At 48.0% G+C, this 17,672-nt stretch overlaps 1 protein-coding gene across 1 annotated transcript in view; it reads left to right on the top strand.

The window, feature by feature from the left end:
• Positions 1 to 6,365, top strand: part of RAB4B (RAB4B, member RAS oncogene family) — a 52,545-nt gene extending 46,180 nt beyond the window's left edge. Inside the window, exons 7-8 of the mRNA XM_075606948.1 lie at positions 1,124 to 1,256; positions 3,849 to 6,365. Coding sequence (XP_075463063.1) covers positions 1,124 to 1,239 — 116 coding nt within the window. The 3' untranslated portion in view covers positions 1,240 to 1,256; positions 3,849 to 6,365. The remainder of the gene's footprint in view (positions 1 to 1,123; positions 1,257 to 3,848) is intronic.
• Positions 6,366 to 17,672: the final 11,307 nt, after the last annotated feature.

Raw genomic sequence — 17,672 nt, 5'->3', positions numbered from 1 at the left:
CCCACCTCAGTGAGGCCCGGCGCGCGCCAGTATGAGATGCCCGGCGCGGGACAGCCAGTGAGGGAGGCCCGTACCTGGGCGAGAGCCGGGCCCGGCGCGCACCAGTATGAGATGCCCGGCGCGGGACAGCCGGTGAGGGAGGCCCGTACCTGGGCGAGAGCCGGGCCCGGCGCGCACCAGTATGAGATGCCCGGCGCGGGACAGCCAGTGAGGGAGGCCCGTACCTGGGCGAGAGCCGGGCCCGGCGCGCACCAGTATGAGATGCCCGGCGCGGGACAGCCAGTGAGGGAGGCCCGTACCTGGGCGAGAGCCGGGCCCGGCGCGCACCAGTATGAGATGCCCGGCGCGGGACAGCCAGTGAGGGAGGCCCGTACCTGGGCGAGAGCCGGGCCCGGCTGCATCTTGTCACCGCTCTCCCCCATCCTGTCGGCGGCCCTGAGCACAAGTAGGTGTATAGACCCTAATGTACCCACAGCGTGTCCATAGCTGACCCTTCCCAGCCGGCAAGAACAGGGTTAAACAGGGTGACCATTACACAGCTTGATCTGCGATAGACAATCTAGAGGTTGCATACATCACAATGTGCAAGTAGTAGGAAAGGAGAGGAATCGCACATGAGCTGCAGCCATTGTTTCTGGACTATACACCCAGGGATTTCAGGTTAGAGCAGAATGACAGAGGAGCATTTCCTGGTACAAGACGGAAGAAGAAAAGCAAACATACAAGTTGTGACCAGGAGGCTGGTGCTGGGTGTGGGGTGTGGGGGCATTTCCTGGTGCTGGGTGTGGGGTGTGGGGGCATTTCCTGGTGCTGGGTGTGGGGTGTGGGGTGTGGGGGCATTTCCTGGTGCTGGGTGTGGGGTGTGGGGTGTGGGGGCATTTCCTGGTGCTGGGTGTGGGGTGTGGGGGCATTTCCTGGTGCTGGGTGTGGGGTGTGGGGGCATTTCCTGGTGCTGGGTGTGGGGTGTGGGGTGTGGGGGCATTTCCTGGTGCTGGGTGTGGGGTGTGGGGTGTGGGGGCATTTCCTGGTGCTGGGTGTGGGGGCGTCGGGAATAGATCTGCTTCGCTGGAGTCTGCAGGACTGACACGTTTTAACAAAATCCGGTTCTCCGCCACTTCTTTAGGTGAACTTGACCCGGAAAGGATGGGCTCCGGGATCCAGTACGGAGATGCCTCGCTGCGCCACACAAAACACCCGCATGGGACGCGGCCACAGACCCGGCAGCCGTGTAGCTGTTAACGGCAGAATCCAGACCGGTAAGTGAGCCAGGGCTGGGGCCGTGTGCCACGTTAAGGCCGCATCCCGCACCTCGGTGGGACGGCAAACCGCTGGTTTTCTAAACTTTACATCTTCCTCGAAGGTCCCTGGCGACAAATTAGATGTGGGGCAACGTTTTAGTAACATATTGATCCTGGGGAAGCGTAGATTTGACTGCGATAAATTTTTATTCATTAACAAGAGTTCTTCATAGATTAAAGTAAAGTGTACAGAGCTTTGCTAACCTCGCGTGTACAGAGCTTTGCTAACCTCGCGTGTACAGAGCTTTGCTAACCTCGCGTGTACAGAGCTTTCTAACCTCGCGTGTACAGAGCTTTCTAACCTCGCGTGTACAGAGCTTTCTAACCTCGCGTGTACAGAGCTCTGCTAACCTCGCGTGTACAGAGCTCTGCTAACCTCACGTGTACAGAGCTCTGCTAACCTCGCGTGTACAGAGCTCTGCTAACCTCGCGTGTACAGAGCTCTGCTAACCTCGCGTGTACAGAGCTCTGCTAACCTCGCGTGTACAGAGCTCTGCTAACCTCGCGTGTACAGAGCTCTGCTAACCTCGCGTGTACAGAGCTTTGCTAACCTCGCGTGTACAGAGCTCTGCTAACCTCGCGTGTACAGAGCTCTGCTAACCTCGCGTGTACAGAGCTTTCTAACCTCGCGTGTACAGAGCTCTGCTAACCTCGCGTGTACAGAGCTCTGCTAACCTCGCGTGTACAGAGCTCTGCTAACCTCGCGTGTACAGAGCTCTGCTAACCTCGCGTGTACAGAGCTCTGCTAACCTCGCGTGTACAGAGCTCTGCTAACCTCGCGTGTACAGAGCTCTGCTAACCTCGCGTGTACAGAGCTCTGCTAACCTCGCGTGTACAGAGCTCTGCTAACCTCGCGTGTACAGAGCTTTGCTAACCTCGCGTGTACAGAGCTTTGCTAACCTCGCGTGGACAGAGCTTTCTAACCTCGCGTGTACAGAGCTTTGCTAACCTCGCGTGTACAGAGCTTTCTAACCTCGCGTGTACAGAGCTTTCTAACCTCGCGTGTACAGAGCTTTGCTAACCTCGCGTGTACAGAGCTTTGCTAACCTCGCGTGTACAGAGCTCTGCTAACCTCGCGTGTACAGAGCTCTGCTAACCTCGCGTGTACAGAGCTTTGCTAACCTCGCGTGTACAGAGCTTTGCTAACCTCGCGTGTACAGAGCTTGGCTAACCTCGCGTGTACAGCGCTTTGCTAACCTCGCGTGGACAGAGCTTTGCTAACCTCGCGTGTACAGAGCTTTGCTAACCTCGCGTGGACAGAGCTTTGCTAACCTCGCGTGGACAGAGCTTTGCTAACCTCGCGTGTACAGAGCTCTGCTAACCTCGCGTGTACAGAGCTCTGCTAACCTCGCGTGTACAGAGCTCTGCTAACCTCGCGTGTACAGAGCTTTCTAACCTCGCGTGTACAGAGCTCTGCTAACCTCGCGTGTACAGAGCTCTGCTAACCTCGCGTGTACAGAGCTCTGCTAACCTCGCGTGTACAGAGCTCTGCTAACCTCGCGTGTACAGAGCTCTGCTAACCTCGCGTGTACAGAGCTCTGCTAACCTCGCGTGTACAGAGCTCTGCTAACCTCGCGTGTACAGAGCTCTGCTAACCTCGCGTGTACAGAGCTCTGCTAACCTCGCGTGTACAGAGCTCTGCTAACCTCGCGTGTACAGAGCTTTGCTAACCTCGCGTGTACAGAGCTTTGCTAACCTCGCGTGGACAGAGCTTTCTAACCTCGCGTGTACAGAGCTTTGCTAACCTCGCGTGTACAGAGCTTTCTAACCTCGCGTGTACAGAGCTTTCTAACCTCGCGTGTACAGAGCTTTGCTAACCTCGCGTGTACAGAGCTTTGCTAACCTCGCGTGTACAGAGCTCTGCTAACCTCGCGTGTACAGAGCTCTGCTAACCTCGCGTGTACAGAGCTTTGCTAACCTCGCGTGTACAGAGCTTTGCTAACCTCGCGTGTACAGAGCTTGGCTAACCTCGCGTGTACAGCGCTTTGCTAACCTCGCGTGGACAGAGCTTTGCTAACCTCGCGTGTACAGAGCTTTGCTAACCTCGCGTGGACAGAGCTTTGCTAACCTCGCGTGGACAGAGCTTTGCTAACCTCGCGTGTACAGAGCTCTGCTAACCTCGCGTGTACAGAGCTCTGCTAACCTCGCGTGTACAGAGCTCTGCTAACCTCGCGTGTACAGAGCTCTGCTAACCTCGCGTGTACAGAGCTCTGCTAACCTCGCGTGGACAGAGCTTTGCTAACCTCGCGTGTACAGAGCTTTCTAACCTCGCCTGTACAGAGCTTTGCTAAACCTCAGTGGAGAAATAGGAGGCGGTATTGGGCGCGGTTCCTAGGAGCAATAGGAGAAGTTATAGGCAGCGGGCATGTACACTGATAGTTGTAGTTGTTACAGGGAACAGTAGGAGTCGTCGGGTAGAATATGACACACGTTATAATGCAATGTATGAAATTCCAGCCCCTCTGCCAGTGACGGGGATAGCATTTTGCCCCGACTGTCTGAACATTTTCTACCTTCATATTTGTTGTTGTTTTTTCCTTCTCTGCTCAGTGATGTGTTTGCAACAGCCGTGTCCACCCGGAGAAGCACTCGCCTCCCAGCTCGCCCCCTGAGGACCTGGCCGCCCTCACCCCTAATCGACTTATTGCGCTTGTCTCGGCTGCAGGAGCTCCCGTCGGTCCCTCTGCATTGTGTTTAGAAGCCCGGTGTGACGGCATCTCTCCTGATACGGCTCTTAATGCACCTTAAAGATGGAACTAATATTTGTCACCCCCCACGACCATCCCTTGTTGGGCACACACTTTCAGTGAGTCCGCTTCCTTTGCCCTTTACTTAACAGCCACATCCGTAACAAATCCGTCCATCCCTTTGCTGACACACACACGCTCACAGACATACATGTTTGCATATGTGTAGAAAATCAAAAGGGCAACTCACGCTTCCGTTGAATAATTGCCTGGGCGCTTCAGGCTCATAATGTAAAATATATATATATATATATATATATATATATATATATATATATATACAGGTCGTCTGCAGCAAACAGGGATTTTATTGAAGATACACGATCGATATTTTTCGGTCCTCATCAAGGTGATAAAGGTCCATGTAAGAACTGAAACGTCGATCCTGTATCTTCAATAAAATCACTGCTTTCTGAAGAAGACCTGTAAATGCAATATATATATATCTATATATAAAGAAAATCACTTGTGAGCACATTCACATGTCTTAGGCAGGTCGGCAACCCTGCCTTTCACCATTATCACCATTATCACCTAACATACAGTGCTCCCACTGCAGCAAGGGATTCTGGGAAATGACATGCAAATGAGCACACAATGTGTTGCCTTTTGCCTGAAATCCATTTTTACATGGAACCCTTATAAGCAAATGCTCTGCTGTTAAATGTGTATGGTAAGCCTACCCAGCCTTGAAAATTGCAAAGCCAGTACAACCAACCTCACACTGAGACCCACAAGGTCGAAACAGATGTCTGTGAGTGGTTTGACTGGCTTTGCACCTAATCCCATGCTGTGCTTAAAAGCTGTGTGAACAACAGAGCATTTGCTTCTAAGTGTTCCATGTAAAAATGGATTTCAGGCAAAAGCTGACACGTGTGCTCATTTGCATGTAATTTCCCAGAATCCCTTGCTGCAGTGGCAGCACTGTATACGAGGTGATAATGGTGAAAGGCAGGGTTGCAGACCTGTCTTTGGCTGCTGTGCGTGCGGGCACGCACGCTCATCCGCGCTTGGGTAAACAAAAAAAATAACTTTCAAGCGCGCTCAACCTGGCCGCAACGAGCTTCCGAAATAGCAGGGACACCCGGTGCTCATGCTTGAAGAGCTGGTGACATCACCACTTTCAAGCATGAGCGCGGTCAGTTATAGCGGGGCCTAAGACGTGTGAATGTGCTCACGAGAGATATTTATTGGCTAAATGCCTTTTTCACCCATCATGACTTAAAATGTATATGTGTATATATATATATATATATATATATATATATATATATACACACACACACACACACACACACACACACACACACACACACACACACACACACACACACACACACACACACACACGTACGTTGACAAATCACCAAAAAATCTACTCGCCACACAAAAAAATCTACTCGCCACCTAGTACCAAACGTGTGCTGCTTGGGCCAATATTTACTCGCCCGGGGGTTAAATCCACTCGCCCGGGGCGAGCAAATGTATAGGTTTATACACATATAAACGTGTGTCTGTGTGTGTGTGTATACACACTATAATAAAGCATATTAACCATATCAGTCTCACTACCCCTGGACCCAGGATATTCAATGTGCTGCTGAACTCACTGGCACTAAAGGGTGTAAGTACATGTCAGATTCCCCTTAGGCTATCACCCCCACGCCCCTCTTCATTCCACCCCTAGCATGGTGCTGAGGGCTCTTCATTAAGGGCAGAGTTTTTTTTACTCTTGTGAGGCTTCCATTTTGTCAGCCCTCTTCCTTTTGCTGCTTTGCACATTGTGGTTTCTTTACTCTGCTTATACTCAATCCTCATTCCTTTTTAATTTTATTTTTTAACGGGGAGGAATTTAGTGATTTTGGCTGTTGCTAAATAACAACATAACTGTGAATTTATGTTACGGCCAACACTGCCGTATTTGCACAGCTTTGTAGATGATCAATTTTTATGTTTTATTCTAGTTTTGCAAGTGATTTTCCAAAGAAAACTCGAAAGTAAAACTTTTTTTTTTTTTAATGTAAAACCAAAAAAAATGCAATTCCTCTGTAACAAAAAAAACAAACAAAACAATTCAAACGTTTCTCTTCAAATTTTCTCAGCTGATTCACACTTCGTGAAAGGAAATAATTAAACACATAGAATAGGATAAAATGTAACATACCCTATAAAAATAAATGGCCAAGAAGTATATATAGCTGCAGCTCGCCCTCTCTCTCCCTATGGTCACGCTGTGATGGAAAAAGAAAAAAGATACGGTTATATATCTTTGCGTGTTATAAATATGTTGTGTATTAAATAAAATGAATACAGTACGTCATTCTCAGTGGCGCAAGTTTTGTACAAGCCGCCCTCTGTCAATATCTTCCCCCCTGTCTTACTCCCCCATCCTTCTCTCTCTTACTCACCCCCCTCCTCTTTAACTCTCTTCCTCGCCCCCTTCTCTCTAACTCTCTCACCCCCTTCTCTCTGACTCTTACTCTTCCCCCCCCCCCCCCCCCCCCCATCTCTCCAAATCTCCCCTCCTCTCTCTTCCCCCCTCCTATCTAACTCTACTTCCTTTCTAACTCTCACCCCCCCCCCCCCGCTCAATCACTCGATTCACCCTACCTCTTGCTCGATTCCCCCTTCTCACACTCAATCCCCCCTCTTACCTTGCCTTGTGGTCAGGGCCGCCAACAGAAATCATGGGGCCCGGGACAAATGAAAGGAGCGGGGCCCCCCCGAACCCATAGCGCACCTACCATGGGAAAATATATCTTTTAGCGCAACTTTTACTTGACTGTTTTCTTATTGTGATACAGAAAAAAACATTACAATGCAACCTATTTATTTTTATATTTTCAACAAAAGACATGTGACTGCCTGTCTGGGTGGGTGGATGAATGACAGTAGAATGACAGTTGGGTGAATGACGGTGAGTGAGTGAATGACGGTTGGTGGGTCAATGTTGACTGTGGGTGGGTGAATGACGGTGGGTGACAGGGACTTGGTGACTGGGAGACAGTGACTGGGTGGGTGGGTGAATGACGACAGTGACTGGGTGGGTGGGTGAATGACAGTGACTGGGTGGGTGGGTGGGTGGATGATAGTGACGGGTTGGGTGTGTGGATGATAGTGACTGGGTGGGTGGATGATAGTGACTGGGTGGGTGGGTGGATGACAGTGACTGGGTGGGTGGATGATAGTGACTGGGTGGGTGGGTGGATGACAGTGACTGGGTGGGTGGGTGGATGATAGTGACGGGTTGGGTGGGTGGATGATAGTGACTGGTTGGGTGTGTGGATGATAGTGACTGGGTGGGTGGGTGGATGACAGTGACTGGGTGGGTGGATGATAGTGACTGGGTGGGTGGGATAGTGATGACAGTGACTTGGTGGGTGACAGTGACTTACCTTGACCAGGTGGGTGCAGCTTGCCGTCGGACTTTCCCCTCATGCCCCCGATATCCCCGCGGCAGCTGCCCGGGAGGGGGGGTGGGGGGCCACGGGAGGTGGGCTTGGGGGGAGCGCGGGAATCTGGCCGCAGGAAGAGCTGGTACTTCCCCCTCGGTCCCATGTTGGGGGGAGGGGGGAGGGAGGGGCCGCCGCAGGAGGAGCTGGTACTTCCCCCTCGGTCCCATGTTGGGGGGGGAGGGAGGGAGGAGCCGCCGCAGGAGGAGCTGGTACTTCCCCCTCCGGGACCGCGGGGGAATCGCCGCCATTTTTTAAAAACTTTTTTTTTTTAAATTTATCTAATTGGCTGGCGCCGGGCCCCCCTGAGCCACGGGGCCCTGGACGCCAGTACCCTTTATCCCCCGCTGTTGGCGGCCCTGCTTGTGGTCAATGTGGGACGGGGGCGAGGCCTCAGGTCCCGTGTCGGTGGTAAGCTGGGGCCATGTGGATGGATGCGGCGGCGCCGACTTGGACATGGGTTCACCAGTAAAGGGGGGCTTGGTGTGAGGGCCTCACAGCAAAGAAAGGCCCTGGCAGCCTGATACGGAGGTTGGGCCCAACCTCTGGCCAGGCCTGACTTCCAGCACTGGTGAGCCGGGCCCCCCCACCACGTTCTAGGGCCCCCCCTTGGCGCCACTGAATTGCTTGGTTTTGCAGTAGTGTAGTTACGTCGATGGTCCATCTTGTTAACTCCCAATGTTAGAGAAAACTAGGCCGAATGTTACAGGGAAAGGGTCTGAAATGTAGGAACATGATATATCAGTGATATAATATCACCATAGAGGCGCAAAGGATTCTGGGTGCGCCATGTTAGTGCCTAAGGAAGGCTTCATCTTTTTATAAGAAGGCTTAACCATAGAGGGCTTAGATCCACTAATAATTCTACTTATTAGTGTAATCGGTTTCCTTACAGGAAGCAATCCAAGCCATTGATTAATTGTTTTGCAGATGATTGAAGCAGGGCGTTTCTGGAGCTGAACCCCATTCATTTTAGCTCCGGGGCACCTTATTCACAAAAAAGAAAAACCTACAAAAATGGCCGCTGGGGTCGCCAATAGTTAGCCGTGACGTCATCACTTTCTATGAACCCTAACACTGCTGCCATTTTGTGTCCACCTGGCTGGCATTCTTGAACAGCGAATAAGAACATTTGCAGCTCAGAAACTAAAGGTACACAGCGATCGGGGAATCCCAGATCAACTGCGGGGCAGTGATGTCAAAATAAACTGCGCATATCGGCTACTTCTGCTCATCTGTTTGACCAATGACAGCGTCATCATAGTATCCAAACAACGAGCCGGACAACGATTTATTTCTAGTGTTGAGAGCTGCCACAGTTACAACCAGGTGATATTAGATAAAGATTGTAAAACCCTCAACGGTTGTACTTGGCCGTAGAAATGTTACAAGTTGAAAACATTTAAAATGTTTGTCCAATTAATTTTTTAAAGTATGAATTAGCGTAATTTAACCTACGAAACATGTTGTTGTCGTCCATTGGGGGTCTGCCCATGTCATGCAGCAATTCCTCTTCCCTGATTTTGTGTGCGTTTGTTTTGCTTTAATAAATACAGTGGTTCCTTGCCTGGACGTCAAGGCAATTATCTAAGCTGCCAATTGATCTGTTCTCCCTTGATCGATCGATGAAGATCCTGCTTTCCAGGGCACGCAATATGGCCGCCTATTTCAAAAGGGGAAGAGGGCTGTAGTTTTCTAAATAAGTTGCTACCACAACCCAAGGAGGCCTAATAAATTAAAAATCATTAAAAAGGGCATTAAAAAAATAAATACGGCGTGGCCTGGGGTGCTGCAAGATGGCCGCATAAAGCTGGGGTCCCTAGTAAAAGAACCTTAATCTATTGCCATCCTTAGAATTTTGCAGCGAAATCAGGATATAATTGACAAAATATTAAAGACTTTTACATAAGCTACACGCCAACACCACATATATGATATCAGGAACAAGATTAATGGAGCTTGGTGCTGCAGAGGCCTGACGGACATCACCAGCACCAGTGTGCAGACCTAATATTTCACCGCGGGTGAAACGGAACAAATGTGCAACCCTCCGCAGACTATACAACGGCCTCAGAGGACTGAATTGAGGTGAGCCAGACGGGGGCTGACAGGACTGAAGTGGTTGAGGTGGAGATGGCCTGCAATACATACTCGGGCCCCCTGACACACATTTGCCTGACCAGAGCCTCACAGCCCTTTGAAATTCTGGAGAACACAACACACAACATAAAGTATATAAATAAATCATAAAAGTGTCCCATAATTTCTCCCCCCTACCTCTTTCTCCGACTATAATAAAATAAAAAACTACCTGTCTGTGGTTGTCGCACGGAGCCCGAAGAGCTATCTTGTCTCGGGGCGCCTGCAGGAGCGGAGAGACTTGCTTCCCCCTCCACCTGTGGCGAGTTCGTGCCCTTGGCTGGGCCTGGTGGACAAAGCGGGATCCCCCTGGATCGAGGGAGACCACCCTGGGCGTGCGCGGCCGGTTCGGGGGCTCCCGACAAGGACGCGATCCAGCCGCATGCTAAAATGGTCACCGTTGGCCAGTGAGGCAGCAACGAGGCGGCTGTGAAGGGAGCTCAGCAGCCATTTTGACTGCACCCTCCCACCTGCCGTGCAGCTCTACACCCAAGATCGTGCCTTCCAAGGTTAAGAAAACCCTGCTCCGTGACGGCGTATCCGACTTCTTCCATCAACAAAGTGGGCCGTCTCAAGCAGCCCAAGATGGCACCAGAACACAGGGTGAGTGGAAATCAGAAACGGATGTGGGCCCTGCTTCCCTACACTCCACCAAACAAGACATAGACGAACTCTATGTGAAACTAACATCAGCATTTCAGTCAGAAATCCAGAAGGTAGTAAAGGAGCCCCATGGAGATCCAGCCCAAGTGGAGGAGCGTACCACTGAAGTGGAGGCCAGGGTAACGGAGATTGGGGAGGTTCAAGACTCTATGGTGCAAGACATGGTCTCTATGAAGAACCAGGCTGAAGTTAGTGAGTTACAGGAGGACCAAGACAACCGCTCTCGTAGAAATAATATCAGAGTCCGGGGAATACCAGAGGAGGTAGATGACCTCAATGACTTTCTGGTATGAGTATTTACCATGCTATGCCCCGAGTTAACTGAATCCCAAATGCTAATGGACAGAGCACACAGAGCCCTAAGGCCTAGGGCCCCTAATCAAGACAAATCAAGTGATGTGGTCCTGTGCCTCCATTATTACCATACAAAGGACTCAATCATGATGGCGGCTAGAAACCATGAGGTCATTGAATTACATTCCATAAAATTACAGTTATTCCCAGATCTGGTGGCAATTACACTCCAGAAACACAGAAATTTAAAGAAAGTCACAGAAATTCTACGTATGGCTGGAATTGGATACCGGTGGGCTTTCCCCTTTCGCCTTATGGTGCTCAAAGGGGGCCCTTAAGTCACAATCAAAGATCCAAGTGAGGCTCCCAACTTTCTGGCAAGATTGGGGCTTCAGGTGAAACCCTGGGAAATACAGGGAGAGGGACCGACCCCGAAAAGAGACCAGATGAAATGGGTGACCGTGAGATCCCAGAAAGGCACACAGCACCCGGCAAAGGGGCCAACATAGTCTGGCCGCATTACTCAATCGCCAAGCGAGGATCTCCCCTCCCCTATAAAGAGAAAACAAAAGGAATAAGACAACCCATAAGACAAGTGGAACTATACATGGACTGTTCGTATAATGGATAAGGTGCAATTCATGATACAGCTTATGACCCGGCTCTGTGTAAAGCACCTTGGGCCTTGACGAGTCGAAGATAGGATCACATTGGGGTAGTGCTACAAGCTGCTGCCACTGTTGGACAGTATGATATAGATTGTTTTCATGCAGTTGTAACCAGGTAAATGAGTAGTGGGCAGACCCCACCATCACTTAAATATGGGTTCCTCTACCAAATGTAGGGGGAGGTAGGTGGAGTAATCTAAGTAAAGGAGGTTGCCAAATGTTTAAGATATGAGTTCCTGGGGTTGCTGAGGAGCGGCCACAGAGGTTACGTTTGCGGGTATTTCACCCAAGTTATTGTTTGACTCATGCCAATAAGTTTGCCAATCATGAGTCATGACTGTTTGGGGCACCCAGTGAGCCCAAACTGTTTTCCTTTTTATGTGTTAGTTTTGTACAGTTATTATTGTTCTCTCTTTCCCTACGTGTCTCCCTTCACCTTCAATAAGAATAAGGCTATATGGTTCCAACATAATGTTTTCAATAACATGTATTTTCCAGTAGACAAAAGGTAGGAGAATTCCTAAAATCCGGTGCTCAGCTATATCTGACCATTACATGCAATAATATCTTGAAAGATGTTGTAAGTCAATTGAGGGAACAGTATAAGTATAAATCCAGCCTTGTGAGTATATATGATTATCCCATGTGCCTTGATTGACCCCCTTGATGTGGGGACCAGTGGTGCATAGTTACCAGCATGTGGGCAAATTGCATGTATATGAAGCCCTGTGTGGACTCCACTACAATGAAAAGTCACCCTGGAGACTGGCACAGAGAAAGCAAAATTAACCCTCAGTCCTTGGCATAAAGGAGAGGGGTACTCACAATTGTAGGCAGAAGTTCCTTCGGCGTGCATCACACTGGTATGTCAGTGCAGCAGGAGATTTTCAGAGCGAAAAAAAGCAGAGCACAGCAACAGACTTGGGGGCTAACACCAGTAAACGAGGGTTTAAAATGTTCTTTATTCCATGGTAGACATCATGGTATGGTGGCAGGTGAAACTAACGCGTTTCGGGCAATAGCCGTTTGTCAAAGAGTGTGTTCAAGTCGCGTCTCTAGTGTCACGCCTGTATGCCCGCAGACCAAGCTAGACCCCAGTACTGAGGTGGGAACGGTATGATACCACACACCCACAGCATTGGGAGCAAGCCCGGAGTGTGGTATAGAGTTGCTGGGCCTGTAGAAAGAGTTGTTAATATATACTTGCAACGCGTGGGAGTGTCCGTGAGAATAGTCGTGTCCGTTTGCCAATGACCGGGGGATCCAGAGTGTAGAGTCGTCAGACAGCAAGCCAGGTCCTAGGAAGCCAGAGGTCAGCGAAGTCGTATACGTAGCAGGGTTCAAGGGGTTACCAGAGAGCAGAGTAGTCCAGGGAGAGCAGGGGTCAAAGCCAGGGAAATCCAAAGTAACACAGGAGCAGGTAATCACAGGAGCACAGAGGGAGCACAGCATAGGTCAGGTAACACACAGGGAAACAGGAACTATGCAGAGCGAGGAAGAGGTGGACAGACAGGGATTATAAAGGGAGGTGCACCAATGGTAGAGAGGGGAGGAGCAGAGAGAGAAGTGGGAGAAGCAAGATATAGGTCAGGGAGAGAGGAGGAGGAGACAGAAGGGGCAGTCATGGGAATGGCCTGAACAGTTTGGGAGGCGGAGACAGAGGGAACCTGATAAGGAGAGTCTGTGCACGCGGCCCCTGTAAGCTGGGGATGCGCGCGCACAGACTGTAACACAGGCGCGGCCCGCACAGAGTGGGGAAAGGCAGCAGGAGGGGGACGGAGCCAAGCAGAGGGAAACACGGGCGAGGCCTGTGCCCGTGCGATGGCCAACAAGGGCAGAGGGGAGCATGCACGCGCGTCCCCCATGGGCTGAGGGAGCGCGCGCACCGGACGCGTCACCAGGCATGCGGAACACCGCGCCGCGGGCACCACAGGCGGAGGAGGCAACGGGACAAATGGCACCACGGGGGAAGGTAAAGGAGCTACCGCGGGGGAGAGGGAGCGGGGAGGATTATGACAGGGACTGTGGGAACACGTGGGTATGCGAAACCTGCGGGGAACGCGCTGCGGCAAGGGGAGAGAGGTAGATGGTGAGCGAGAGGAGTGAGAAGGGGCAGAAAGACCGATGGGAGAGAGGGAGAGGAAGAGGAAGGAATCTCCTGAGTCGTCACATCTAGCAGCTGATATAGACGCTTCTCCGCCTCCAGCTGATGCATGACGCGTCACCGCAGTGGCGTCAAACCGACGAAATTAAACTCATTGGCAGATTTAAGTAACCAATGAGTGAGGAGCTGAGAATCATGCATCTCCGGATCGGAGGGGCGTGTATATAATGTAACAACTGCTGCATATAAAGAAATGATGTAGTGAAGGAAACATAATAACAAACAGTGTGAATGACAGTTATAGTCAATGGTAAACAATATGAATGAATACAACAAAGTTAAAAACAACGAACAACCTGCAATGGAAATATGAGGATCAGGACATGAATAAACATCTATCAAATCACTGATTGAATGGTATAAAGCATGTATAATTCATGTCAAATGTTACTAAAAATGGAGGTGATAAAGAAGATATAGCTATACATATATCTTAATATCCAAAGGGGCGATAAACATGACATAGGGGAGGCAATGGACAAATCAGATTAATATTAATAATAATTAATGAGAAAGTGCTAATAGAACCTTTTGGACAATGAATAAAATAACGAGCAACTGGGAATTTATCATCTTTATTTTTTATGGTACTTAAATGCTCATTTATCCTTATCTTGAGTGGTCTTATGGTTCTTCCGATGTAACTACTCCCACATTCACATTTCAGGATATAGATGACATAGTTGGTGTTACATGTCATGAATGAATTGATCTTGTATTTTTGATCAGTATAGATATTCTTTAATGATTTAATTGGTGAAGCATACCTACAAAGATTGCAAGCACCACTTTTGAAGAAACCTGAGGATGATAAATTCCCAGTTGCTCGTCATTTTATTCATTGTCCAAAAGGTTCTATTAGCACTTTCTCACTCAGTGCTATTGAGCATATACAAACTCACCCCGGAGGAGGAGATAGAGAATCTCTCCTTAGCTGTCGTGAGATGCGCTGGATTTATACCCTTGGGACACTAGCACCCAGGGGTATGAATGTTGACTGGGAGTTGAAACATTTTTTGAAAGGAGTGTATTTACTGCCGATATTATGTGTATATATTTCTTTCTCTTCAAATTTATATCCACATGTTTGAATACCAGTTTTTTTTTAATTGGACATTAATCACTATTGCTTTCTGCATTACAATTTACTCTCTATGATAGTGATCAATATTTAGTGCATATACATATAGCTTTTTAAGGAACATATACAGTGCACCAGTATTATCAATGTTGTTGTTTTATGTATAGATCATGTAAAGCGTTCTGTAGATGAAAGCAATATTCAAATGGATTAAGAATTAGGATTCATATAGATCTTTACTAATATCTATCAAATGAATATCAATATTAATTATTATTAATATTAATCTGATTTGTCCATTGCCTCCCCTATTTATTTTTTTTTCAATTTTTTTTATTGTTTTAGAGAGACATAACAAATATATAGTCTTGGAATACATGTGATGTTTTAACAGTGTCACTTGTCCATACAACAAAGGGCATTAACAGTTCGTCATCATTACTGAAATAAAATAGTTGCTATAACACTGTTTTTGAATAAGTGTGGTCTGTCTTCCTATTTCCGGTTGTGTTAGGGAAGCAGCCGCTTCCGTAGGCGTCTCTCATGGGCTTAACAAAGGAAAGAGAAGAACGTAGAAAAGAAGAAAAAGAAGGGTGGGAGGGGTGGAAGTAGGGGGGGGGGGGGTAGGACGAGCCCATCAGTTTTCTGGTTCAACTGTGCTGTGAGGAGCTCCATCATCTTTATTTCCCTTAGTCTCCGTAGGACCGTCTACCTAGAAGGCGCATTCACCTTTTTCCAGGCAGCCGCAATAACACAGCGGGCAGCTGTCATTACATGAGTGATCATCTTACTTTCTGCCGTTCCTAATTCATCTATTGCTTTGGCCAGCACCATGGTCAGCGGTTCCACCTCAACCTCCACCCCTAGGTACTCTCTGATCAATGTTTGTATCATGACCCAGAATACTTGAATTTTTGGGCAACTCCACCAAATATGAACCATATCTCCTTTTTGCCCGCATCCCCTCCAGCACAAATCCGGTGACCTGGGGAAGATCTTAGCCAGCCTGCTCGGGGTTAGGTACCAATGAAATAGAATTTTATAAATATTCTCTTTGATAGTGGTACAGATTGACGTTTTTGCAGCTACCTCCCAAATGTCCTCCCAGTCTTCTCTATCGATCTCTGTATTCAAATCTTCTACCCATTTAATCATATAGCTATGTTGGGAACTATATATATATATATATATATATATATATATATATATATATATATATATATATATATATATATATATATATTGCCTCCCCTATTTCATGTTTATCGCCCCTTTGGATATTTAGATATATGTATAGATATATCTTCTTTATCACCTCCATTTTTAGTAACATTTGACATGAATTATATATGCTTTATACCATTCAATCAATGATTTGATAGATGTTTATTCATGTCCTGATCCTCATATTTCCATTGCAGGTTGTTCGTTGTTTTTAACTTTGTTGTATTCATTCATATTGTTTACCATTGACTATAACTGTCATTCACACGGTTTGTTATTATGTTTCCTTCACTACATCATTTCTTTATATGCAGCAGTTGTTACATTATATACACGCCCCTCCGATCCGGAGATGCATGATTCTCAGCTCCTCACTCATTGGTTACTTACATCTGCCAATGAGTTGGATTTCGCCAGTTTCGCGCCACTGCGGTGACGCATCATGCATCAGCTGGATGCGGAGAAGCGTCTATATCAGCTGCTAGAGACGCGACTTGAACACACTCTTTGACAAAGGGCTATTGCCCGAAACGCGTTAGAGTTTCACCTGCCACCATAGCATGAAGTCTACCATGGAATAAAGAACTTTTTAAACCCTCGTTTACTGGTGTTAGCCCCCAAGTCTGTTGCTGTGCTCCGCTTTTTTTCGCTCTGAAAATCTCCTGCTGTATTTTCCAGTTCCTAAATCACTTATACTCAGGGTACCAGCAATGATCAAACTATTAGCTTTCAAACACCGTAACATTGGGTACCCTTAAAATACTATCCCATAATGTCAAAGGGCTTAACAGCCAGGCTAAACGCCGGACGGTGTTGTCGAACTATAAAAAAGAGCTTGCAGATGTTATCGTTTTGCAGGAGACTCACTTTCCCAGGCGACATCAACCCACCTCTACATAAACAATTCTCCCAGGTATTTTACTCATCTGTCAAAAAAAGAGGTGTGGCCATAGCGTTCAATAATAACACCCCCTTTCAATTAGGACTTAAGGAAACAGATAAAGAAGGGTGATTTTTTCTCGTGACTGGTCGGATAAGTGGATAACGCTGGTCAACATTTATGCCTCAAACTCAGCTAAGGGCCCCCTATTTTGAAAAAATTCTAAACCTAATTCAGGGATTTAGAAGAGGCCTTCTGATTGTGGCAGGTGACTTCAACTTAGTCCGATCCCCTAAATTAGACAGATCAGGTAATCCCGAGTCAGGAACAAGTCGCCCCGACTTGCAAGAATCAAGATTGATGGCTAAACTGTTAGTGGTGTCACAGGCTGTGGATATATGGAGATCTCTTCACCCTACGGCAGGAGACTATACGTTCTATTCGGCCCCCCATAAATCATACTCTAAGATTGACATGATCTTGACAGACGCTAGACTGGTGGATAAAATTCCTAAAGCTAACATACATCTGATTACATGTTCAGACCATGGGATAATCGATATCACAATTCTAAACTTAACCGCTCCCAGGGTGACTGGCCAGTGGAGACTTAATGAGTCTCTTCTTCGTGTCCCAGACGTGGTTATTCCCCTAAACGAGGACATCACATTCTATTTTGAAAACCACTACTCCCCCGAGGTTCCGGTTTCCACGGTTTGGGAGGCCCACAAAGCGTGCACTTATGAGAGTAGCCTCGTATAGGAAAAACAAAAACTGAGGAGTTAACCGTGGAATTAGCCAAACTCGAAAAGAATCACAAATCTATTAAATCGGATGAGATATTGGCAAAAATAATTAGAACCAGAGGGGAATTAAACCTTTGTTTGGCAAATAAAACCGAGCAAGCTATGAGATGGACATCTCAGAAATACTACGAGAGGGGTAACAAGGCCCACACCATGCAAGCCAGGAAGTTAAGGTGCCCGGCAGCCTGGGAGGAGTCCGGGCTATAAAACTAAGGGATGGGGTCCTGTCGCATGACCCGGCCAAAATAGAAGAATT

Source organism: Ascaphus truei, chromosome 7 (assembly GCF_040206685.1).
Source record: "Ascaphus truei isolate aAscTru1 chromosome 7, aAscTru1.hap1, whole genome shotgun sequence".
NCBI classification, from domain to species: domain Eukaryota; kingdom Metazoa; phylum Chordata; class Amphibia; order Anura; family Ascaphidae; genus Ascaphus; species Ascaphus truei.
This window is presented reverse-complemented; position numbering and strand designations above follow the sequence as displayed.